Source organism: Falco peregrinus, chromosome 5, assembly GCF_023634155.1.
Source record: "Falco peregrinus isolate bFalPer1 chromosome 5, bFalPer1.pri, whole genome shotgun sequence".
NCBI lineage: Eukaryota > Metazoa > Chordata > Aves > Falconiformes > Falconidae > Falco > Falco peregrinus.
In genome coordinates this window covers 83659557-83684426 of record NC_073725.1, presented here as the reverse complement: position 1 = coordinate 83684426, position 24870 = coordinate 83659557, and the positions used below count along the sequence as shown (strand labels likewise).

The window sequence follows — 24870 nt, the reverse complement described above, 5'->3', positions numbered from 1 at the left end:
CTGGGATGTGACTGTCCTATGTCCCTGTGGAGGTCACCTCTCCCTTCGGTTCCTGTCGTTCCTGGGAGGCATGTGACACCCTGCAGCGAGCTCCACGGTCACCGGAGCACGCCGGTTACCCACCCTTGGGCTGGGCTTCCCCTCCTCATCACAAGTAAAATTTTAACCTCTCATATCACGGTTTTGTTTTTAAAACAGCTGCCCATGCGTGGCAAGGAGACAGTATCTCTGCAGCTTTGCCTGCTAGAAGGCCATGGTGTGCATGCATGGACCGGGCATTCCCAATTTCTGCTCCCGCAGTGATAGCTTCAGGGCAAGGATTTTTCTTTTATATGTAGTTTGTTGGGTTTTTTTCATTTACTGATCTCATTTACTGAAGAATGCAGCCTGAGGGAAATTTGGTTTAAAATTGTTCATAAAGTGAGGCTGATTGGGTGGGTGGGAATGGGGCTATTCTGCTAAATCTGTAAATTTGATTTAATAAGTTTCCAGTAAGACTGTATGCAGAAGGAGATGATTTATTGCTGTCTAACAGTAAACAGAAGAAACCCGTGACTCCGGACTGTACAATGCAATTTTTGGATGGCTTTTAAATCTCACTTGTGTTTGGTTTGAAGAATTAATGATTTTGGATTCTTCCGTAGTGTATCTTGGACCATGTTTCCTTTTCTCTGTTGTTTTTTTTTTTTTCTTTCCAGACTGCTGCGGGAACAGTGGATCAGAGCCAAATACGAACGAAAAGAGTTCATTCACAGCGAGAAGCAGGAGCCTTATTCTGCAGGTAGTGAAAGACTCTCTTGGCAGATAAGTTTTTTGATGTCCAGCACCTTCCTTTTTTTTTTGCCTCTGTTTATACGTTCTTTATAGTGATTACTGCTTGTATGTCGTAAGTAGGAGGAGAAAGTGTGGCCTTTTGGGAAAGATCCCTCCTGATGTTCCCTGTATTTTGTTGGGAATATTGGGAATTTTAATACCCGATGGAAATAAATGGGTTATCAAAGAGTCTTTCTGTTGACTTCCATGGGCTGTTCACCAACAGCAAGTCGGATAAAGTACCAGCAAGTTCATTTCTGGTAGCAGGAGGCACAAAGCTGGGTGGGAACGGAGATACGGGTGTTTTTCTCACCGAGGTGAACTTGGCTTTGGCGCGGGGCAGGAGGATTGTTAGCATGGTTTGGTTATCGGTGGATGGGTGCACCCCGCTCTTCCCAAATCCCTCGGACTGTCTTTCTACCAGATGTCAAGCGTCATCAGTAGGAACAGGTCTCCTTGTGGTACAATGAATGGGCAGTGTTTTGCAATTGCAAAGACACAGCACGTGTGACAGAGCTTGTTTCAGGCCTCCCAGCACGATGGGCAGAGCGGCGGTGGCCTTGCAAGGGGGTGGGTTGCGGAGCAGTGGGTCGGGTGATTTTCTTGCGGAAGAGCAGGATCTGAAGAGAAGATGCAGGGCTTGGCCGTGTCTGACATGGCTGCACCGGTGTAAGGACCAGCATGCAAGTGCATGAAATTAGCTGGTTGTTTCTTTGCTATATGTAAGTGGCATTTAATTTATTTTGCATATTAAGTAGTTGACACCAGCTATGTGCTTTGATGACTCTGGGATAATTTTATTAGCAAAGACCATGTTACATATTAAAGGTTAAAATATTATTTTTGTGCTGCTTCTCAAGACTAATGATAAGCAGGTAGCTCCAGCAGTTTGCTTTTATTAAAACCACAATTAAAATCTTATGTTGTATATTCTCAATTAATGTTTAGAGCATTTCTGCTCTGCTATGTTGTGTACATGAGGCATGCACATAGTGTGTGGGGAATCCGTATTCATATATAGTACATTGTGCACTTTTTTATTTTAGATTTTCAAAGTGGTCTGCTGGAGTTGGACACATTCTATTAACAATAAATAGTTTGATTTCTTAGATAATTTTGGGATATATCTGGCAATGTGTGTATAATGTTCACCCAGGAATAATGCTTCCAATTTGTACCATGCAACTTCTAGTTATAAAAGCTGAGATTCACCTAGGCACTTCAGACAAATGCCTGATTTTAAGCACATGATTAGTCCTTTCGACTCCCCAGAAGAGCGTGTACCTGGTTAAAGTGAAGTAGGTGCTTCAGTGCTGCGTGGGCAGAAGGGAAGCGTGTTCTGAGCTTTCTGAAAGATATTATGGGAAGAGTTCAAATGGAGTTTATTTTAGCAACGTATTTTGTAGGTGTTCTTTGGTGGTGTGGCTGCATAATATTCAACTGCATGGTGAAGCGATAGGGATTTCTTCTCTCTCTTTGAAGTTCAAAAGCCATGAAGTGCAGAAGAGAAGAGGGTGAGCCATTTAAAATGAACAGTGCTCTCGGGAGGAGGAGGGGAAGGGAATGCAGGCTGGTGGGCATCATGTAGGTTGCATGTCAGTGCTTTTAGGTTGTACATTGTTGTTGAGAATTGTACTGTCACTAAAATCCAGCACAGGAGCCGTGGAAATGACCTGTGCAATTGGGATGTCACTTGTTGCTTCTTCTGGACAGTAAATTCAAAGGGGAGCTTTGGCCAGGTGACTCCTCCTTAGGATAGCCAGGTTGGTGTTACAACAAAACAAAGCTGGGGACACACACCAAACTTCCAGTGCCAGCTTTTCCCTTCTGCTGAAGTGTAACAGCCCCCAGGTGTAGCTCATGCCATTACTTCACCCCGTGCCAAATGGTGCTCCTTCTTCTGGACCGCGTGATATGACTGGGTTGGTGATGCTTTTTTCAGCTCTTGGGCTGTTGGGCCGGCAGTGGGTTGTTTCCCAGGGCTGTGGCTTGAGAAGGGAGCCCAGGGAAAACCCTGTGTCCTGTAGGGAAGCAGTATGATGGAGATCATAGAGTCATTTAGATTGAAAAAGACCCTTAAGGTCATCGACCCAAACGTTAACCTAACATCACCGAGTCTGCTACTAAACCACGTCCCTGACAGAGATGTTCCTGTGTGCGTTGGGACAGTTCTCATATTGCTGGGGTGAAATGGGGCTGTTTCATCATTGTCTCATACGCAGTGCTGGACCACCAGTTTGCCCAGCTGGTGGTTGCCAGTGCCATCAAAGCTGATCTGAGCTGCGCTGTCCATGAGCCCTCCGAGACAGGCTGGAGCCTGGTGCTTGCAGAAGCAGCTCAGCCCCACCACGTGTCCCGGCTCTGCCCTTCTCACCCTTGCTGGGGTCAGTACAGCTTCGTGGCTGCAGCAGCGGCTTGGGGGTGCACCCTGCCGAGGGGTGACCCCCTGTGCCTAACTGTGCCAGGCTCAGGGGAACTGCAGAGGGTCGTGGCCGTTATTTTCCACCCATAACCTCCTGAACTGCCTGTGAATGCACTGAGGTGGGACTGACACAAGGACGCCCTCCTGCCCATCTCATGTCCATTGTGTCTCACTTGAATGTATGTATATCTCTCTTTCTTTCTAATGCTGTTTTATACCATTTTTTCCTCGCCGTTCTGAATTCCCTGGAGGGGTGTTAAGATTACCAGTTTCTGAGCATGAAACATTTTGTTGCTAATAGAGACATTGGTTTCCATTTTCTCGTGTTTGTTGGAAGATTTAATTCCATTTTCCAATCCCAGGGGCAATTTTGCATTCTGATATTTGTTCAATAATTGCATAAAAAATAAGAAAATGCTATCTTTGAGTAGTTTTGAGCAACATCCTTTTCCAGGCAGCCTGATGAAACCCTGGCCAGAAATTCAGTGTCTTTCAGAAAATCCTTTGGGGAGAGGCTGTCTGGAGCCTGTAGATGCCAGGCAGAAGCTATCACAGCCAAGCTGACAGACTCAGAAGAAATGAATCTCACAACAGGAGTGTCAGATGTGCAGGTCAGAGCTGAGATAGCCACGCAGGGAAGCCTGGCAGGAGGATGCAGCAAACTCTTCAGCTGCTGGTGAAGGGTACAAGTTAGGGGTGGTGTGGGATGTAAAGGCAAGAGCTACCCAAAAGGTCTTGCATAGCCCCTGCTCCGATGGGAAATGCCTGTCTGCCTTGAGAGACAGAGAGCGAGTCGAGGCGGCGGAACCAGGATTGGGAAGCAAAGACACTGCCCGTGCAGGAATCCCCACTGTGAGCAGGGCTGAGCACTGGAGCTGGCGAGGAGCCGTGGCTGTAGGTCCGTGGCTCTTGGTTCAGTCTCCATCAAGTGTCCCCTCTCAGGGACGTGCTGTTCCACGTGTAGTCACAGCCACTTACCCTGGCTGGGAGATTGCAACGGAATCTTTTGTAAGGGAATTTTTAGAGAGTTTCTTGCTCCCCCAGGAAGCCTTGGTGCACAAGCCCACACGCTATTCACAGCTTTCAGCTCCTCTGCCCCCAGTTAGTTATTTGAACTCTGATGATTTCATTCCTCCAAAAAAGCCATCGTTAATGAGTATATTAGCACCATTGATTTTAGTGTGAGGAGTCAGCCTGAGTTCAGATAGTGCAAGGAGATTAGTACAACAGTGATTAAATGTTTTGGTGATCTACTGTCGGTTCTTAGATACATCCTTTTATGCATGTGAGCTCTTAATTCAGCTATAGTATGAGCGCTAAATTATTTGTTTGCCCTAGCCAGACTTTATGAAGCAAAACATTATTCACACCCCAGCAATCCTGATTAACGCCATGGTCTATGTCCCTTCCACTAGCGATACGTTTGTTGCACAGCAGCACAGAATAATACCAGTTGCAAGACCCTCACATTAATGTGTTTCAGGTTGGCTTTATCCCTTCTGATAAATGAACTGGCTAAACTACTGTCAGTGTCCAGATAATTCTCCCTTTTAATGGAGTTTAATGGGGCACGGATGCTGAATTCTCTTAGAAACAGAGGATGATTGTAACTGCCATCAAAGTCCGGATCTGGATCTCAAGGCAATTGAAAGATTTGATAATTTTTGAGAAGGTGTTTATCAATTTTACAAAGCTGGCACATTTTCCTCCACTGTTGATAGGCAGCAGCTAGGGCAATTCTTCCCAAAAGTCCTGCTGGAAGTTAATTCGTTTGGGTGCTTTTGATTGCTCTTAATCTAATGGGTTTATTTTAACCAAGGGAGGTATGGAGGAAGCAAAAGGGAACAGGATTTGCAAGGCTGGAGCGCTGTGATGTTATAAACTGGTTGAGGCGCAGCTGCTGTAATGCATCTCAGGCCACAGACGAGGGAATGTGGCCGAGAGAGAGCAAAAGGGAGCTGTTTGCTCCTTGAACTTTGTTTGGCTCCTGATGGACCTGTCTGGTTACTGCCAGGGTGCCAGGAGGAATTGGTGCCCTGGGATGAGCTGAAGCCCAGCCTGGGAGGGGTTGTGGGCAGGGATAACACGTCTTTGGGTTTTTGCTTTAATATTAGCAAGTGAAATGGGAGAGCTCTTCATGCCAAGCATTTAATCTCTTAATGCTTGTCAGGAAAAATGGCTTAACTTCACTGTGAGGGCTGTGGAGGCACCTGTCCGTGGGATGGATGTGGCTGATGCAGTCGCAGGGGGCTGGTGGGTATCTCCAGCAACAGACAGGGATGCCAGGCTGGGCAAAAGCAGTTGCCACCCTTTCCTTGGAAGCGTGGCCTGAGGTAGTTCAGCAATGATTTGTATGCTCTTAGACCAGGGTGTGTAGGCGCTTTCCAGCAAGGTGTGGGGTAAACCGGGCACAAACAGCATCATCATCAAATGCAGCTTTCTGCAACTTCACTGTTAATGCTGCTTTCTTGTGTTTCCTATAAATAGGCCAGTAAACCCTATTACTGTTAATTTATCAAATGGTGGAAGAGCAGTCACGAGCAGGAGAAGATTCACAGCAGGGTACAGCTGCTATAAAGTGCTGCTGCCAGCTCTGCACGCTGGTACGATTCCCCTGCAGCAGGGCTGGGGAACAGCAGTTCTCCCTTGCTCATGGCAGATGCTGTTGCATGTCTTTGATGTTGAGACATTCAGTTTGTATTCAGGATGGGGATGCATCATTTACAAGGGAGAAAGATTATAGAATGGTTTGGGTTGGAAGGGATCTTAAAAAGCATCGAGTTCCAACCCCCTGCCACGGGCAGGGACACCTTCCACCAGCCCAGGGTGCCCCCAGCCCCGTCCAGCCTGGCCTTGAGCACTGCCAGGGATGGGGCACCCACAGCTGCTCTGGGCAGCCTGCGCCAGTGCCTCACCACCCTCACAGTAAAGAATTTCTTCCTGATATTTAATCTAAATCTTCCCTCTTTCAGCTTAAAGCTGTCCCCCTTGTCCTAGCAGTAAAAGCCCATGTCAAAAGCCCCTCCCCAGCTTTCCTGTGGGCCCCTTTAGGCACTGGAAGCTGCTGGGAGGTCTCCCTGGAGCCTGCTCTTCTCCAGGCTGAATGATCCTGACTGTCCCAGCCTGTCCACATAGGATAATAAATGCCAACAAGCATCACTGCTTTCATTCTTCAGTCATAGGAGGCTGGAGCTCCTCAGCTGATGTAAATTGTCGTAGGTCCCATAAAAGTGGCGAAGGAATTCAGGTTTACACTAGCTGAAGTTTTAAACCCTGTGCTTGGGAGTGGAGATTGGAGGAGTCTTTGATTATTTGATTGGTAGTTCTATAGCTGGGTGGGATGGCCGGTTGTGCTGCCGAGTGTGGTGTTACTGCAGCTTCCACTGGAGCAGCTGAGAAAGCTAGAAGATACAGGCAAGATTTTGGGCATATTAGCAAAGCTGAAGATGACTGGGGCTTTAGCCTCTTCTGGTTTGTATTCCTGTATTTATAACACTATGGACTAGATCTTATAGTCATTATTCAGATGAGTTCTAGGTTTCCCCAGGTAGTTACAAAGGGTAGCAGTTGTCTGGAAGTGCCTGTTTGCTCCTACTATCTTCTGTCAGCACCCCAAAGATTACTTGGCTTATACGTTATTTTGTATTTGTCTGCATGAGACATGAAAGAATACCCTAAAATAGTAAAATCTGTTAATATGCACTTTCCATTCCATGTGGCTCTTGCATAATTCGGGCAGCAATCTGAATTCATTTTCCCCTGCACTTGCACAGTTGGAGGGAGCTGTGGCTGCAAAGCACTGGAGACATTGCACGGGACGTAAATACGTTCTTTCTCAGCGTGAGAAAGATACCCTTATTAGTTCAGTCTGACCCACGGTGATGTCATGTCGTTTATTTTGGGCCCGATCAGACAAAGCGGTGAGCAGTGCTGCAGTTGAAACCCAGTTATTTTAACTGACAGAGCTCATAGTCTGCTGTCTCTTACCCCAGTTCAGCTGCCTGGTGGGAGCTACAAGTGTCAGCCCCACACTGGCTCCGCTGTTCGGTTGTTGGTTTTTTTTTTTCACAACCTCGGAGGCAAAGCTCTGCTCTTCTGCTGTGCAGGCTGTGGAATTACAGGGCTGAGCAGCGCCTGGAGGACAGACCGGTGCTAGTGGCAACTGAAAAGGGCACAGGTTTTATTGCATGTCAGACAGCCCGTAGCACCGCGGGGGAGTCCGCCAGGCAACCAGAGCAAAGAAATAAAGTATCAGCTAGAGGGCTGCTGGTGTCCTTTGCTAAGCCCTTCATGCATGTGGTCTTTAAGGAGATGCTCATGCAGAAGGGAGCTCATGCTGCCTGAACTGTCCCGGTCCCCTTTGCAAGCACGGGAGAGCAGGTGCGGTTGCATGGTGCTGGTGCGGTGCTGGTGGCCAGGGACAGGCGGTGTCTTCTGAGCTGTGGTTACAAAAAGAGAGGATGAGAACGGAGAGGGAAGGAAGGAGATGGGAGACCGCAGGGTCACAGCTGCGCAGGACTGTGGCAAAGTGACCAGGATTTGCCCCACAAAATGCTTTGTGTCCTTTTGCATCAGAATTTTTTTGCAGGAAATGGCCAACTTCAGTGAATTCCCACCTTCAAAATACAATCAGAGCATTAACAAACTTACTACTTGCACGCTTTTCACATGTGGGTGAAGAAAAAAAGGGCGTAGAAAATTTGAGAAGGTCAAATTGCTGACATGAGAAGTGTCCAGTCTAATGGTTTTATTTTTGAATCATGGTATGTTGAGAGTTTCTGAGAGGCTGACTTATTTCCGTTACGTTCTTTAATCTCTTAGAAAAAAACCCCTCTTTTCTGGCCAGCAGCACTCCCTCCTCAGTTGTTAGCAGAGCACAGCCTTGGGGGTCTGGGAAGGGGAGCTGGGGTGAGGAGAGGGCTTTGCAGGGGAGGAGGGCATGGACACAATTTAGTTTGCCTGTGTTACAGCCTGCTATGATGGGATGTGGTCCTGAGGGTGGAACGTGCCCATCAGCCAGGGCCAGAGGCGGTGGGAGCCCCTCCCAGCACTACAAGAATGTGGTGGTGCAGGGATGTTGGGAGGGTTGGTCTTGGGAAAGGCTGGAAGCGCATCTCCCATCGCGGTCCTTGGGGATGGTGGTGCTCTGCCTGAGGAAGAGTAGGGCTTTCACATGGTGTATGTGGCGTTGCAGCTGTTAGAAGAGTTTGTGAAGCAGTCACCAGGTAAATGCTGTCCCCTTCGGGGGTAGCAAAGCCTGCTGCATGCCTGGTGTGGGATCCCCAGACCCTGCAAGAGGACAGGGGGGTCCTTGTTGCTGGGCTCACAGGCTCAGGAGAACAGGGCATCCTCTGGAGTCAGCACGATTTTTATGCTGCAGAGCGCTGGGGATAAAGTAGTGAAAGGGAGCGATGCTGCTCAAAGGAGAGGTGTTTTCTCCAGCATCCTTTCACATACACATACCCGTGCCAATAAATCACTGCTATGCAGTACAGCCGTGTTGGGCTTGGCTGCAGCTCCCTTGCAGGGAGGGATGGTTGAAGCCAGAGAAACTGGTGCTGGTGAAAAGGCTTAAAGAAAAAGCCGTCTGCGAAGTCTTAGTTCAGGGCACTGTAGCAGTATCAAGGTCATGGCAGCAGGTTGTTCCCGGATTCCATGAGCGGTGCGAGAGAGGCAAGGGTGGGGTGGTTTTTTTCCTTTTCCCTGCCCTATTTTTGCTTTGACTGGTGTAAATCTGCGTTGCTCCATCAACGCTTGGGCTGGTTTATGCTCTCTGAAAGTCTTGATGTGGGAGACTGCTCCCCCACAGTGGATCTGCTCCGTGGTTGGAGCCGTGGGCAGTAAGATGCCCTTCCCTGTGCAAGCCCTGGCACCGTCTGATGAGATGGTACCGCGGGAGCAACCTGATACAGGCAATACAAAGCTGCTGTGTGAAACCCTTTCCTTGCAGATGGGCAGAGGTGCTGTAGGTGCTTCCTATAGCATCCTTGAACTGCTGATGAGACAAGCATGTTAAGTAAAATAGTTGAATCGAAACTCTATTCTTGCAAAGGTGTTATCAGCTAAATCAAGAGCTGCTCTTAGCACTGGGGAAGGTTTGAGCCAGCTAATGTGTGTGGTCAGGACGGTAGCCAGCTGCCACCTCAGCTTCTCTCAGGCAGACCAGTGTGAAGATTATTTCATCGTTGTTTTTCCCCCAAATGGAGACCACATCCTTGGCTGATGTTCCTGTTTATATTTCCACCAACTCCAGGGGAGTTCTCCTGGCTTTTCCCAGGTGAAGACCTGCAGGTGCTCAAGGTGATGCTGTGCAAGTGCAGAGCAGGACAGCAGGACAGTTCAGTGTAAGGTAAGAGCAGGCAGGAACCAGCCCCTCAAAGAAAAAGAGGCAGTGCCCCACCTTGACGGTGGTTCTGCAAAAAACAGGGCTGAGGTTGATTTTGTAGGTGTGTAAATTATCCCACTGCTTTATAAGCAAGGGAAAGTGGAGGTTTTAGCAGCTATGGGAAGCTACATCTGGCTGCAATTGTCCAAGATGCTGTGAAGCGAGAGAGGGAGATGGACAGGCAGTGCTCACATGAGCTTTGGTTCCTTAGGAAACCGAGCTCACAAGAGCAGTAAGAGAAACCACGTGGTGGAGGTGAAAGCAACCATTTCTAGGCTTAGCAGCAGCAACTCGCCAGGCTTTGACCAGGCACCCGTGTGTGCTGCAGGACAGCGTGGTGGTGCAGAACAAGGTCACCTGCCCGCCTCGCCCCTTGGCAGCGGTACCTGGCGAGGCACAGGGTGCACCGGTGAGAGCAGGAGCATCCCGCTGCCTCTGGGGGGTGGGGGGCATTTGGCTGGTTTGGGCTTGGCGTGTGTCTGAAATAATCTACCACTGTTCCCGTGCTGTGCCTAACACCGGTGTGGCTGCTGGTGCAAGGGCGGGCGTACCTGGCCGCAGCGCAGGGCAACGTGCCGCCTCTTATGTGACCTGACAAGGTATATAAATAGTTTAGCATTTTATTTTTTTTCCCTCTTCCTCTTCTCTCCCTTTCCCCAGTCCCTTATGAGCTTATAACATCTCCTCATGATAAAAATAGCCTTTGGTGTCAGTGTGGGGCTGAGCGGAGCTGCCACGCTCCCTGCCCTCTGTTCGGGGGGCTGCGGCACAAATGGGGGGGCAGCTCCTGCGGACATGCAGTACCAGGGCAGATCCGCTGACTAAAGCGACTGGCTTTGCAACAGCAGCTCAGATCGGTTTGTAATTGGACCTTAAGCACTTTGTCAAGAAAAATTGGTATATAATCTTGGCTACCTGTTTGGTGTTTTAAGCAGTGCAGAAATCTCTGCAGACCAGTCGCAGTGGTTTGAATGAACGTACCCAGCGCCTTCCCCCAAAACCTAGTGATGACCGTCGAGGCACTTTTGGTGAGAGCAGTGAGATTTGAAATGTCACTTCATAAACTTTATGTTAGGCTCTGAATACCAGGACAAAAGATAGAGAGCCACATAATGCTGCAAAATTTTGTCGCCTTTAAAGCCCAGCCTGTGTTATGTGTCTGCAGAGTGGCTAGTACCATACAAATAAGGAGTTTATTTTTCCCTTCATTCTGTTTTTTAGCTGGCACATCTCTCATAATGTCAGTGACTTGCCTCTTGATTTACACCGTATATAAAAACTTAGAAGAAGCCTAATTATAACTGGCTTTTCTGACATTTTTTGAGCTGAACTTCTGAAAATACTGGCTACATCTGTAATCTCAATCCAAAGGTCTGAGTTTTTCAGGAGTTTCTGTGAGTGTAAATCTCTATTTAACCTCAATGCACACATGGCTGATGGGCAAACAGAGCTGTCAAAAGCTTTAGCAGGCCTTGATCTTAGTCCGTAGAGAGGAATTTCCAATATAAAGAAATCAGTTAATTTATTTCTACTTATTAGCCTCAAAGAGGAGTTGCTGCTTTGCTCCGACTGCTTTTTAATGTCACTATTATCTGATGCTAGTTGTAAAATGGATTAAATCCTCTTCTGATGTTTGAAAGGCTCAAGTGTTAGAGCTGGGCTTTGCAAGAAGCTCTGGCATTTTCTGCTGCTGTCCATCATGGATGGAAAGTGCTTGTTTTTGTGATGCAGGGCTGCAGCGTCTGTTGGGGAGATGCTGCTGTTGCAAGATCTGTAGAACATCCTGCACTGTGAGGTGCTTTTTGGTACAGCCATCTTAGCCTCTCTATCCCATCCCTGTAGGCAGATTCCTCATAGACCTAGAGATGGGAATAAAACCCAACAGCAGTGCAGCTAAAAAGCAGCAAAGATCAGGGTAGCCTGGTATTTTGTTGAAAATTCATGTGGGCTTTTGTGAAGCATATATTTGGTTGTGAAAGAGGAGATGTTTTGTGGTAGGAAGTCATAACACCAGTTCCCTGCGCTGCATGCTGGTGCTTGGTATGCACACTGGGATTGCATCACTGGTGCCTTGTGTTAAATCACTGTTTCCAGTAAATTCCCAGCAGCCGGTTCCGGTATTTGGCTGAACCAAAGCACCAAGTTCGGCTCTTACTGGATTTCAGCAAAATTGTGTTGCAAATATCCGCGCTCGATCCCGCCCTTGTCTGTAAGATCTTGGCTGCTTGGTCCCAAAGTCTGGCTGCGTTTTCGTTCTGCCCAGCTGAAACCATGAGCAATCCCTCTGCTTGGCACTGATACCCCCTTGCAGTTTGTGTTGGCACCCTGGGGGAGCTGGACATGAAGGCTGACCTCAGGAAGCAGATGGATTTATGTCTGAATGAGGAGCCCAGGGTGCAGGGACGCTGTAGCTCTTTGATACAGACCTCTGCCCCATCTCAGTGTCCCACAGTATAGAACAATCTGGCACTGAAACCTGCGGCAGGCAGGGACCGTACCAGGGAATTTGGCTTTTTGGCTGAGTTTTGCAGCCTGCCGTGAGCCTGGTGCTGTGCAAGCTCTGCTGGTGCATGTCTCGTGTGGTCGTTGGAGCCATGGGCAGCACGGCCGGGAGGGATGCTAAGTGGCAGTGGGGCTCTAGCCCATTCAGAAAGGGTACAATCCTCATCACTGTTTGCCTTTCAAGGGAGCATAAGAGTGATTTTGCATTTCAAGGGTGCATAAGAGCATTATGTGCAGGTTGCATCCAGTGCTCTGGGTGCTGTACGGATGCACTGAAAAAGAAGCCCTGGTCTGGACGGGTTATAATCAAAAAGTATTTGGCAGAGGGCTGGGTATGTGAGTGTCTGGATGGAAACTGCAAACGCTGCAGTTCTCCCGACCGAGTATCAAGGATACTGGAGGCTGATGTGTCAGGAGGGGGTTAAAGTACGAGCATCCCTCCAGCGAGCAACCTTGCCTGGCACAGAAACCTCCTCCTCCTGCTGCTGGAGCCACAGAGAGGGCTTCTGTTCTCCGGGCACTGACATCAGCTGCCGGCCGGGACGTGAGTCACGCTGGGAGCCAGGCTCTGTAGGCACTGGTTCCCAGGCACTGCCTCCCTGCACCCCAGGGCAGGCTCTCCCATGGCCAGAGCAAGCTGTTAGACATCTCACTTACTGTGGGGATGGTGCTTCTTCAGAGCACGTGTGCTGCTGGGTCCGACAGTGCTTGGTGTCCCTCGCTTGGTGGGTGCAAGCCCCTGTGGCGGGGTCCTCACCAGCGCAGCTGCCCGGCATGCAGGCATGCATCGGCAGCCGTGTTTGCAGGGCAAGGTGCGATGCCCCCGTGGGCGGGTGTGAGGTCCAGTGTCTGCACCCATATCCCAGCCCTTCTGCCTTGGCGTTTGGGTACAGAAGCAGGGGATTAAGGGTTGGAGTTCTTTGTTATTCCCCCCAAATTTTTGTCTAATGGGGAGGAAGAGTTTAAGCTGAAAGGCTCTGGGGAAAAAAAATTGAAATGGGTGAAGGAGGAAACCCTAAGGAAAAGTATGTTCAGCTGAAGCAGATTGGACACTGTTCACTGATGCGCAGCCTCCTTTTCACATCTTTTCAGTGTAATCCTGCATTTAACATTACACAGCTCCCTGTCAGGGCTTGCTCCAAGAAACCTTTCCTCATCCTCTCCCTGGAGGTTTCAGGGAAATGTAGTCGTGGCTTTAAAACAAACAACTGCTGCTTCTTCCTCGGCATGCCCTGACACCGCTGCCGTGGGAAGCGGATGGGGGGTGATGCTGTGCAGGTCACCTCTCCTGCTCTCTGCAGCCTCATCCAGAGCAGAGTAAAAACTCACGCCACAGCCTGTCTCCAGGGTGAATAAATATTGAGCCAAATTGCCTTGAAAGGAAAGGGATCCATTTGAAAAAAATCCACTAAAGAACCCACCAGAGATATAATCCCCAGCCAGACTAACGGCATCTGCTGCAGCATCAGCAGTGAGTGCAGGCAACGCAGTGGAGGAGATGGATCTTCCTGGGAAGCTGCCTGTGCCTGGAACCGCTCACCCTCGCTCCCTATAGCAACTTTGCAATACAAATGATTTAAACATCAAACATGGACGTTATTGCAGCCAAGACAAGGCACATCAAAGAGCTGTTTAACAGGCTAAACCAGAGAGGAGAATGCAAGGGGAGATGCCAGTGTTTTTGTTTTATTATTATTTTTATTCCTGCAAGAGGAGCAGGCCTGTGACAGGGACCAGCACATTGCATCATTCCTGTGCCAGGATGCGCTGACATTTTGGTAGGACAGGCATCATATGACCAGGAGCCCAAGCAGCCTTTTAGTGCCTTCCAGTAGTGTTTGGAAGTGCTGATTCAGATGGAGTGCCACCCCTCCGGAGGAGTAACACAGCCTCCTGAGGCTCCCTTAAAACCAAAGGAAGATGCTGCACCATTTCCCAGCCTTGCCAAGGAGACACCGCACAAAGTCACCGCCAGAAGGCACGGGAAAAGGCTCCAAATGTACAAGCTTTGCTTTTAAAGATAACTTTGGTGCATGTTTATTTTTTTTCTACCTCTCCGAACCACACAGCAAGAGGCCAGTGGCTGCTCTTACGCACTCCAGGAAGTGTTTGAACGTTGCAGTGACAAAGTGATGGGGCGGTGATGAATCTTGCAGAGAGCTGCTGTAGGAAGAAAAACATCTAGCAAAGAGAAATACCCTGATGTCTTCAGCTCCCCTAAAGCAGAAAAGCATTTAGGCAGCCAAAAATCATGGGCAAGGAGCTGTGGGTCTGAGCTGGAGCGGTGGAGGAGGAGGAGCAATCAGCCAAGTGAGGTGTTGGCAGCTGGCTCTGGGGAGGGGGTAGCACCGCTGCAAGCTAAAGCTGGATGTTCACAGCTAGTTTAGGAGCCAGCTGTAATTTTAACAGCTGGTTCTGTCAAGCTGCCTTCAAAGTAGCTCTGATCCAAGCTTCTATAATTAGACAAAGAGCAGCGGCTCTCGTGTGAAGAGTAAAGCAGCAGTGATGCTTGTTGCAGGGGAAGCGGAGTGGCATGGGAGGGAGCCTTACTGAACGGGGTAACGGCTGGCCCATGGAATTTTAAATAGTTGAGGTTTGGTCTTTTTTCTGCCTCCATCTAGTCACTTCGTGCAAAATGTTTGGTTAGGTTTTTTACCCCTCAAAAAAACCCACACCTGAGAAATGGTGTTTCATTTTGCATCATCCTTAACAGAAGTGTTTACATTTGTCAACTTAAATCAAAAGTATTTCATTTGTGGTCAGTTGTATTTGCTGAACTAGTACAGGTTCTCACGAGCGAGATGGTCTGAGACCTTCCTGCTCCTGGATTCCCTTGGCAGCTGAATGTGCTGCCTGCATTTTGGGATGTGTTCTGGATGCTCCCTGGAGATGCCCTGAGCTGTGGGTGCTCCCTGGGAGAGTCAGTCTGGCTTATAAGATCAGTGTGTGAAACACCCCAATTATAATTAGCGTGAGCCACTGCTGTCCTTGAGCTTTCCTTATTTGAGGTCAACCAACCTGAAATACAATATTGTGGTATTGCTCAGGCTGCCTGTTCCTGTAACCTTGGGTTTTTACGGTCAATAAATGGATCTGTACTAATTGGAGAGAGCTAAAGAGAGGCATCAGGCTGATTCTCTGTGTTTTTGATGACAAACATTTAGGGAAAGAATAGGGGAAGTATCCTATGTATATATATACATATACTGTGTATATACCTAAGTATAAACTATGGTTTATGAAGGTAATCCTCGGTGTCCCAGATCTCCCGGTGTTTCTCGGTGTTTTTATACTGTGCACATGCATGTTCCCTGTGTAGTGACACGGGACCAACAGGCTCGTGCATCTTCCCTCTCCTAGTGAGAAGAGAGTGACTAAGCAGCAATACAGTAATAAAGTGCATGGAAATGGTTGATTTCATGGCAACTCTCCTAGCTTAATCAAATTTCTATTAAAGAAAAATCCATTTTACATTGGAGACCTGTGCAGGGCCAGGCAGTTTCTGTCTCTCACCAGATAAAGCACATTTTTTCCAGAGTGAGGTCATGTCTTTTTCTGGACTTTGCCAAAGATGTAGTTGAGCCTTAGATCGGCCTCAACTAAGAAGTGTGAGCATTTGCTGATGCTTCTTTCTGACCAACACCAGCCCGTCTCCATCTGCATTTTCCCCCTATAGTGAGCTCACCCAAGTTTTCACCTTGAAATCTCCGATGCTTAAAAGTCTGCAGCAGAGGAGCTGTTGCACCCCACCTCTTGGATGCTTACAGTGAAATTGGACTGGGAGGTGCCTCCCCAGCTGGCTAAATAGGACTGGGTTTAAAAATATTGCTGCAGTTGAGGTGCAGACAGCAGCTACCTCGATGAGCCAGGTCCCTTTCCATAACCAGGGCAGCCCTTGCGGGAAGCAGTGATGTGGCACATCAGTAGCAACCAGTATATCCCCACCATACCTAAAAGACAAGGAGGCTGCTTAGCAGGGAGTGAGTTTCAAACTTCCACCCATTGCAGAGGCTGGAAGAAGAAATTGTAGCATAGCAAAGTCAATGGAAGTTTCGGTCAGTGATGTATTGGGGCAGTATTTAGCTTTGATTTGTATATTTACAGGAGTTCGTAAAGTGGGATTGCACTGCTCCAGGGGATGGGACGGGTGATAGTTTTAGAAAATACGAAGATGTGCAAATGTCCTTGTACAGCCTGGAGGTTGTGGCTGCACTGCTGAATGCCCTCCCTCGGTAGCACAGCTGCCGGAGCATCCTATAGGAGCTGCTTGCTGGGACAGCTGTCGAGCCAGCAGCCAGGAGAGGGATGAGTCCTAAATTAAAACATTCTCCTTTCCCTGCATAAAGCAATAGCTTTGACTGCAAATGTGTTGAGCACTCAATAATAGACGATCAGGAGCCGTTAGCACCGCAGCAGATGTGTGCGAAGCCATTTGGATTTCTCTCCAAAGCAAACAAAGAGGAGTGTTATGTGTGTGTGAGGACGGGCTTCCATGATTTATGGTTGGATGGCAATGCTGCCTACGTGGGGGGAATGCTTTATTCTGAGATATCCCAGACAGACGGTCCTAAACCCATCTGAATTCAGTGGTGAGCTTCTCTGCTGACTTCTGTAAAGCTCTGTTGGGGGATTAAATTCAGCTCGTCCTTGCTTGGATTGATCTACGTGAGCAGCTGCCCAGGCTGAGGTTTTATTTATTGGTTGTAGGTAGGAGATCTACCTAAAACTATTGAGGCCTTGGAAGATATTTCAGCCTGATCCCACAGCTGTTCTCTGAGGCTCTGCAAGGTGCCTGTATGAAACCCAGACCTTCAGGTGGCTCCTGGTGCTTGACAGTTGTTTCAAGCGGATGCCTCGGCAGCAGGGAGGTTGGCCCATCTGCAGGACGTGTGGAGGGTGCCAAGGTCCCTCGTGCCCATCTCTGTGTCTCACCTCTGTGCTTGCTGTATAAAAGCATGTGTGGCTGTAGGTGGGTTCTCCCTCACCTCGCAGAGGTCCCGGCAGGACCAGCCCTGTGGGCAGCGCTGGGTGGGGGGCGATGTGCGTGGGACAGCAGCAGCGGTTCCTCCGGGTACCGAGTGAGAAAGCTGTGGTGCATCTTTCCGTGCAGCTGCTGGGCAAGGAACTCGTGATGGTAGCAGCCGGGATTTTTTGGACTGTGTCTTGCCCAAGGAGGATCCTGGTTTATGGTTTGGCTCTCAAAATTCAGCTTCTGAAGCGTACTGCTGTACAGATATTATTATGGCTTAGTACCATGTGCCTGTCCTTAAATGTTTTCTCGCCTGGCTTTCCAGCTAAATCAGGCTTTGAGTGCATTCAGTGCTGGTGAATGGGATGAGCATCGCACTGGGAACCTCTCGGCTTTCATCTGCCTTTTTATAACAAAAGACTGGCTTCAAAAGATCAAAACCTGAAGGTTATTTACCTGTAACTGGATTTTTTTTTTTCCTCTGAGCAGCCAGCAGCTCCCAGGTGGACATGTGGGGATGCCACTCGAAGAGGAAGCATTTGATTTCCAAGTAAAATTAGATTCCACATTCAATTCTCAGTAACACAAGCACAAGATTTCCAGTAAAGACATTTTCTGTAGCAAGGGGTTTAACATCTCCCAGCAGATACAATCGAATTGTACTGCAGCAGCCAGCTATTGTCTTATCTTTAATATGTAAACACTTTCTCAATAATTAAGTTACCGGGGAAGTTGTACTGTATTGATGGTCAATTATAAGATAAACTGATAAAAGGGAGGATGCAGCTGTGTTCTCTGCAGTGGACACCAAGCCTGATGTGCCTGCAGCCGTCAGGTGAAGGCTTGGGGACTGTGTATTTTGATATTTACTCCTGATATTTGTTCCTATGCAGTATTTTGAGGGCAGGTGAGTGCTCACTGGGAGATCAAGAATCACTCTACTAAAAGGAGTTTTTTCTCTGGCCGCTGTCCTTTGCACACTGTTACCTTGCAGTCGCTTGCCCAGAGGTTGTCACGTCCTGCTGCCTCAGTTACCCACCTTTCATCCCGCTGTTGGCTTCCTCGTCCCGCTGTTGGCTTCCTCGTCCTGTTGTTGGCTTCCCCATCCCGCTGCTGGCTTCCCCGCGCTCCACGGAGGCACCTCGTCTGTTCCATTCCTGCTGCAGCCAGCCGGTGCAAGGGGCAATGCGATCCCATCTGAGATACCTCCTGGGAGTATGAGTGACTGTGTTAATGTCTTTGTCACCTGAGAGCTGTTCCGTAGGGAATCATAACATGTGATTAAAGAAACCAGTTAAAAACAGCTTAGGAAGCTGGATTAGGTACATGAATCTCTTATTATGGCTCCTTTTAGCTGACAACCCCGTGAAAGAAGGGGAGTCTGGATTACATGGCGAAACATCAGACCTGACAGGAGTGTTTTCTGGCTGTTAGGCTTAGTGGTGTCGTGTACGATTTTAATCAGATTTAAATAGTGGCAAACATCACAGGCTTAATGGATTTCGGCTTTATTATTGGGGCTTTGCTTAGAAGCAATTTGGATTTTCAGCGGTGAGCCAGCAATGCAAGTGTATTCACAATGACATTAAAAGGGACTGGAAACCCAGGGAACCGACCTTGCATTTAAATACCACATGCCTATGTGTGGCACAGACCTCATCGTCTTTCCGTCAGCCTCGGGATCTTGATGTGTTGTTAAGCTCAGCCCTGTGTTTTTTCCATACAGATGATGTATTTGGCTCCATTTCACGTACTGATCCCAGTGGCCGGGTAGCTGAACAAATGACTTTTTCCATTTCAAAGGCTGCTGAGGGAACTGGGGTGGTTTAGGCTGGAGAAAAGGGGGCTGAAGGGAGACGTTCTCACTCTCTACTACCACCTGAAAGGTAGTTGCGCCAGGTGAGGTTTAGATTGGATATTAGGAAAAATTTCTTCACCAAAAGGGCTGTCAAGCACTGGAACAGGCTGCCCAGGGAGGTGGTAGAGTCACCGTCCCTGGAGGTATTTAAAAGACCTGTAGATGAGGCATTTAGGGACCTTATGATTTAGTGGTGGACTTGGTGGCATTGGGCTAACAGTTGGACTCCATGATCTTAAAGGTCTTTTTCAATCTAAACAATTCCATGGTTCTGTGAGGCAAGATGACAATATATTTTTGCAGTGATCTGGAGAGTTTTTTTCCCATGCTTGGCTTCAACCTTAAAGTTGTCCTACATGTGATCTAAAATGGTGTCTTTCCATTTTTAGGGGGCATGGGTTGCTCTCCTTGGCCTTGACCTTCCCATGGTAAGGCTTTGTCTTGGCTGTGCTGGTTTGGGGTGATTTGTCTAGAGGAAAAACAGTTACTGAGGACACTGACACCTGTATTTCTGCAGAGCATGGTACTGCCTCCAAATCTGGTCTTTTTGGGTGGCTGCTTCACATTGTGGGAGAAGATGCAAGACATTAATATTGAAGATAGTTTTGTAAAACATGTTTGACTTTGCTCGGAGGGTTGGTAATGGGAGACAACCTTGTACGTCCAGCGCTTGGGGACCGACTATCTATAGCTGTAGGGACAGAAGTTACCGTTTTCTGAAAGCTGGTTGTTGAGATCTGTTCAGCTGGTGAGTGCTCCCAGTCCAGCATGAGCAGGAAGAGGAGGAAAAGGAGAACATCTATGCTTTTCAAGTTCCCCTTAGGAGTAGCATGTGGCACTGTTCCCTTTATCAGTAAAGGGAAATGTATGTATTCCTACTCCCTTGTGTTTTCTGTACCACCTAAACCGACAGACCTAAGGTTCCAGCTAGTTCCAGCTCTGAGCTGACCATTAATGTTTTCCCTTAGAAGGGCAAGGGATGTCTGTAAGGTGTTATCTCAATCATCTACTAAATCCTGGCTTTCTGTCTGATGTAGCCATTCAAGCGCTAATTGCCTTTGATTAAGTCAATCATTTGTAGAGTGAGTGGGTTAATTGGGTATTGTGGAAGCAATCAATCTAATCAGCTGCTTGCATCCATAGCTGAGGCACTACAGTGCGGCAGGACAATAATTGTTTTATGAGCTCCTGGAAGGCAGCAGAGACAGACTGGATGGCAACAGGAAACCCTTCTCTGCAAAATGGTCTTTAGGAAAGGTAATTGGATGCTAAAAGGTCATTAAGAGAGGGCTGATTGATTAAGAGCTGGGAAATTCTCACCTCTAAGAAATGTGTGCACGAGGAAATGGTTGGTGTGGGTGCGGGCACATGGGAGATCCTGGGCTCCTTTGCCTGGTTCGAGGAGATGTGATGAGGCTGTGTTGTCTTAGAGGGGGATAGAGTTGTCTTAAGGGGGATGAAGGGACATCACTCCCTTCTCGTGCCTGCAAGAGAATGTGGCATGAGACACGCCAGGCACCCATCCTCACATAAGGTGCGCCAAGAACCTACCTCCCAGGTGTCCTTCTCGGGGCAAAGGGACTGGTTTGCAGGATCACTGAATGCATTCTTGTGCGCTCCTTGCTGAGGCTTCATTTCCAAAGCACTGAACTGTGCCTGAGCAGTAGCAGCTCTTGGTGGCTCCTCACCTGGTCTGTGCAGGAGGACACCAGGGGGAAGGATGCCCGTCTCATCAGATGCAAGCCTCCGAGGTCCCTCTGCCTTCTGCACGTGTGGATGCTGACGTCTCCGATACGCCTGGATCTGCAGTGCTGAACGTGTAACCAGCAGGAAGTGTATTTATCTGGAGATGACTGCAGAATTATTTCCAGGGAAGTTATAAGCTCCTCAGCACAGCTGCAGACGGGGGTGGGGGAAGCAAGCTGCTGGGGCTGTGGAGCAGTCACAGCCTTGACTGCAAGCTCTAAGGTGACACCTTGTTGACCTTGACACCTAAGTTGACCTTGACACCACTTGCAGGGGTACTACCTCATGTATGGGGAGGATGAGTTTGTCTCTGAACGAACAGTGGTGTTTTCACTCCACGAGAAAACGTAGTATTCCTTTTTTTGTAATTTTTTTTACTGGAATGCAAATGCTTAAAAAATCCAAGTTGAATTCGTTGAAATGGGTTGCTTTGGTGCTGAGTGCTACAGGAAGGAATATTACAATTCATGGCAATCAAATCAAACAAGTTACACTGACACAGCCAAACACGAGTGTGCAGTTCTTTTTGCAACACTCATCGAAGTCTAGCCCATCAGGAAACCTTAGAATACGCTGCCTTCTCCATCCCACCCTCTGACTATGGACAGTGTGGTTTATTGCAGAACAAATATCCTTCAGACTCTTTGTTTTAAAAGGAGGTTGTGACATTGGTGTCGGTGGTGATGCGGGATTTCAGGGATTCACCACTCAGCTGCTCCAAATAATTATGCAATTCCTTAACCTTGCGGAAGAAGTGGGCACATCATCTCCAGTAAGCACCAATCTACCGTTCTGGTTTAATTAACATCTTACACTGTTAATATAACAGACTACTCAGCTTCTGACATACAGAGAGGTGGCAATATATACCCTGCAATTTTAGCAGCATAGTGATGTAGTTGTATTTAAATCTTCTCCAAAGCTCTGAATCGGGGTCAAGGCACTTTAACTGCTTAGAGGAAAGAAAATCTTACTGCTGTAGGCGGAGGTGCCCTGCCCAAACTCCAGGCAGATGTGATTGCTGTTGGAATACGCACACAAGTAAATTTTTTTCTCCTATTTCAGCCTCCCATTCTTTGTCTTGCAGTGTGACAAGAAGACAAAGAACAACACAGTGGAGTGTTTGGGCTCCGGTATGGTATTGGCTCTGTTGCTGTGCTCTGTTTGGGATACACTAGTGTGTTTCCCCTAAAAGCCCTGGACCAGACCTGGTTTTACCACAACCCCGGAAATGTCATGGGAACAAGCAGTTCTGATGCCTCTTTCCAGGTGGAATTGCAAAATAAAGCACCAAAGAAATGGGAGAGCACATGTGGTTTAATTCCAAGTTTATAATGCTTTACTTAGGTTGACAGAAAGCAAAGCCCATGCACGTTTGTTTTTTTTTTTGGTGTTTTTTTTTTCAAGACAATGGTTCTGATTATCTGCTCACAGAAGGGTTTTTTTCTTCTCTGAGGAGAAAGGCTGAAATGGAGAGTAATTTTGGGTACTTCCTATAATCCGTGTTCCCAGAGACCAAAAACCCCATCATTAACTAATCACCGTAACGGCTTTCTGAGGTGGGGAAGTAGTAATATTCCTCTTCTGAAAAAATGGGGAACTTGAACAAACTGCTGGCGGAAGTTGGATGGAAAGATGGTGTTTATGTCAGATTGTCTTGATAGAAAATTCTCTCCCTTGCTTCCTCCGCAGCCTCTCAGACGGTGAGAAAGCTGGGCGAGACTAGAGCACCCAATGGGTCCTGCCAGCTTTAGATGCCTGGCTTGGAGGAGCTCCAGCCACCAGCTCAGCGGAGCTGAGGCAAGGCTGTGCCAGATCTTTTCAGTCAACCAACGTGGTGACCCTGTTTTCTTTGCCCTGCAGAGTTTTAGCTGCAGCGATGAAGTGAGTGTGGAAGTGGCAGTTCCTTATTTTACCTTGGAAGCTACGTGATGGGTCAAATATACCCATCTGGGCAGCGTGATTTCAGGTTATATTACGTGCCATTTGCTGGCTAACTTTGTCACGACTGCTTGGTGGGTTTTTTTGCAAGTGTCACAGGTTTGTGCTGGAATGGCCTACAAAAGCAAGTGGTTTTTCTCCTTGGCAGGTGGCTGAAGCTATGATGCAGAAGCCATGGCAACCAAATAGCGGTGGTGTTAGCAAAGCAAGAGTGATATTTCTGAAGGGTGCCTGCAGGTGCCCTTCAGCAGGTATCCAGCAGGTAGTCCTTCCTACAGTCACGGTTGGGTGCTGCTGGTCAAGTGGGATGATGACAGGTGGCAGCATCCTTTGTTCTGCACCTTGGGAGAGGAAGCAAATGCCTTGGCACCATGATGCCGCATGGTCCAGCACCAGCAACCAGCCTGTGTTGCAGGGCTAGCAGTCATTTACCTTCAGCATAAGCAGAACAGCCCTCATAAAGATGTGAATTTGGCCAGATACCTCTACAGATGAAGGTGTTGCTAAGGCAGTGCAGCCCAGAGAGACGAGGAGGAGATGGTTCAGTTCTCAGAGCCCGATGCCCTCCGGTGTGAGATCTGTTCCCAGTTCAGCCTCCTGCAGTTTTGTTTCCCGGCACCTCCTCTCGCTGTTTTCACAACCCTTTAGATCAGGACACCGAGGACGCGTCCTGCTGACACACTGTTTGCCTGGGGAACCTGGCGGGGTTCATGTTGGGTTCAAGTCCGGCTCACGGTCTTCTGCAGTGATCGGTGCTGACAGGGGCACAGGCAGCAGGGTTGGGGCAGAGCAGAGGATCAGCTCCCCAGGACGCAGCCCTGGAGGAAGGAAGGAAGGAAGGAACGGGATGCTTCTTAGCAAGCAAAGGGTTTATGACAATCTGTGCCGAAGTACAATGAAATTAGCAGTTGGCTTTGTCAGAGCAGCCAGGAGCTCTTTTGCAGAGGCTATCTGTCTGGGAAGAGGTGGCGTGTGAACTATGGGAAGGGATAATGTGTAGTGTTGTGTTCAGGTTTTTTAATCCTTCCTTGGAGTAGAATTTGGATACTGTGTTTTGCCACAAAATGTTGGAGGGAGAAGGTCAAAATGATGGAATGTGCCTGTGTAAGAGGGCAGGGAAAGCTGGATTTTCAGCCTGGCTTTGACGCTGGCTCACAGTCTTGTCCTGAGCAGCTCACCAAACCGCTCTGGGTTTCCCTCTCTTCATATATAACCATTATGATGCCCATCTGCCAGGGTTAAGTGTTAGGTGGACTTTACAGATTTGCAATTATTGGAGATTCTCTTTGGGGAAATGCAGAGTAATTTTATTCTTCATCCCTTAAGTGCTAAGAAAAATCACAAAAAAATGTGTTGTAGAGGGGAACAAGTTTAATAAGGAATGCCTGCAGCATCCCTCGCCATTCAGATGATTGTAATGACACACTCAAGATGAATGGATGAGACCCACAGCCCGTACTTGTGGGGCTGAGCTGCTCTGCGGTGGAGCCACTGAGAGCTGAGCTCAGTGTGCCCAGCTCGCCCAGGTGGGCATTTCTAAGGGAAAAGATGCACTTTCCTCCAGCATCGGAGATGTGACTGTCCCCCTCGCATTGTCTCTCCCCAATCTCGTTTGGCACCGGTGTCCTTCCCTCCAGACCCAGCACTCTCCAGCCCGCCACGCAATGTTAGTGCTCCCCAAGGGTCAGGCACAGAGGCTCTGAAACAGCCTCTGACGTTTAGTGGAGTGAGTAGCAATGGCTTTTGAAGTACTCTCCCGCTGCGCCAACTGGCTTGACATTAAAATCGGCACCCTTCAGGAACAGAGACTGCCTGTCCTTGGTCTCTAAACCGCACACTTTGAGAGCAAGCTGCTTAGCGTTTTGCCGTTCAAGAGAGCAGTCAGGAATTGCCAGCCGTCAGAGCCCTGGCAGCATCTCTGCTTCATGTTAAGCAAATCTTGTATTTTATAAACATATCAGCCAGGCATCACCTAGTGCCTGTCTGTCTCCTGTCAGAGAGACATTATTCCTGTTCAGCTCTGCCGTGTACAGCCTGCGATAGGGTATGTAGTGGGTTTGCTGATACAAGCCTGGCAGGTAGCAGCATCTGACTCTGAATCAGCCAGAGCTTCGGTTCCTCGGCAATTAATTCCTGCCACGGCGGTGATATGAGTGTATCAGCCGGGGCCCTTCCCGTGCTGCTCTCGGATGCAGCTGCCCTTGGCTGGGTTTCTTGGCTGCTTCCCCTTGCTC

At 48.4% G+C, this 24870-nt stretch overlaps 1 protein-coding gene across 1 annotated transcript in view; it reads left to right on the top strand.

The window, feature by feature from the left end:
- The window catches only part of ADAP1 (ArfGAP with dual PH domains 1), a 62819-nt gene that overhangs the window by 22566 nt on the left and 15383 nt on the right, over positions 1-24870 (top strand). The window contains exon 4 of the mRNA XM_055805682.1: positions 699-781. Coding sequence (XP_055661657.1) covers positions 699-781 — 83 coding nt within the window. The remainder of the gene's footprint in view (positions 1-698; positions 782-24870) is intronic.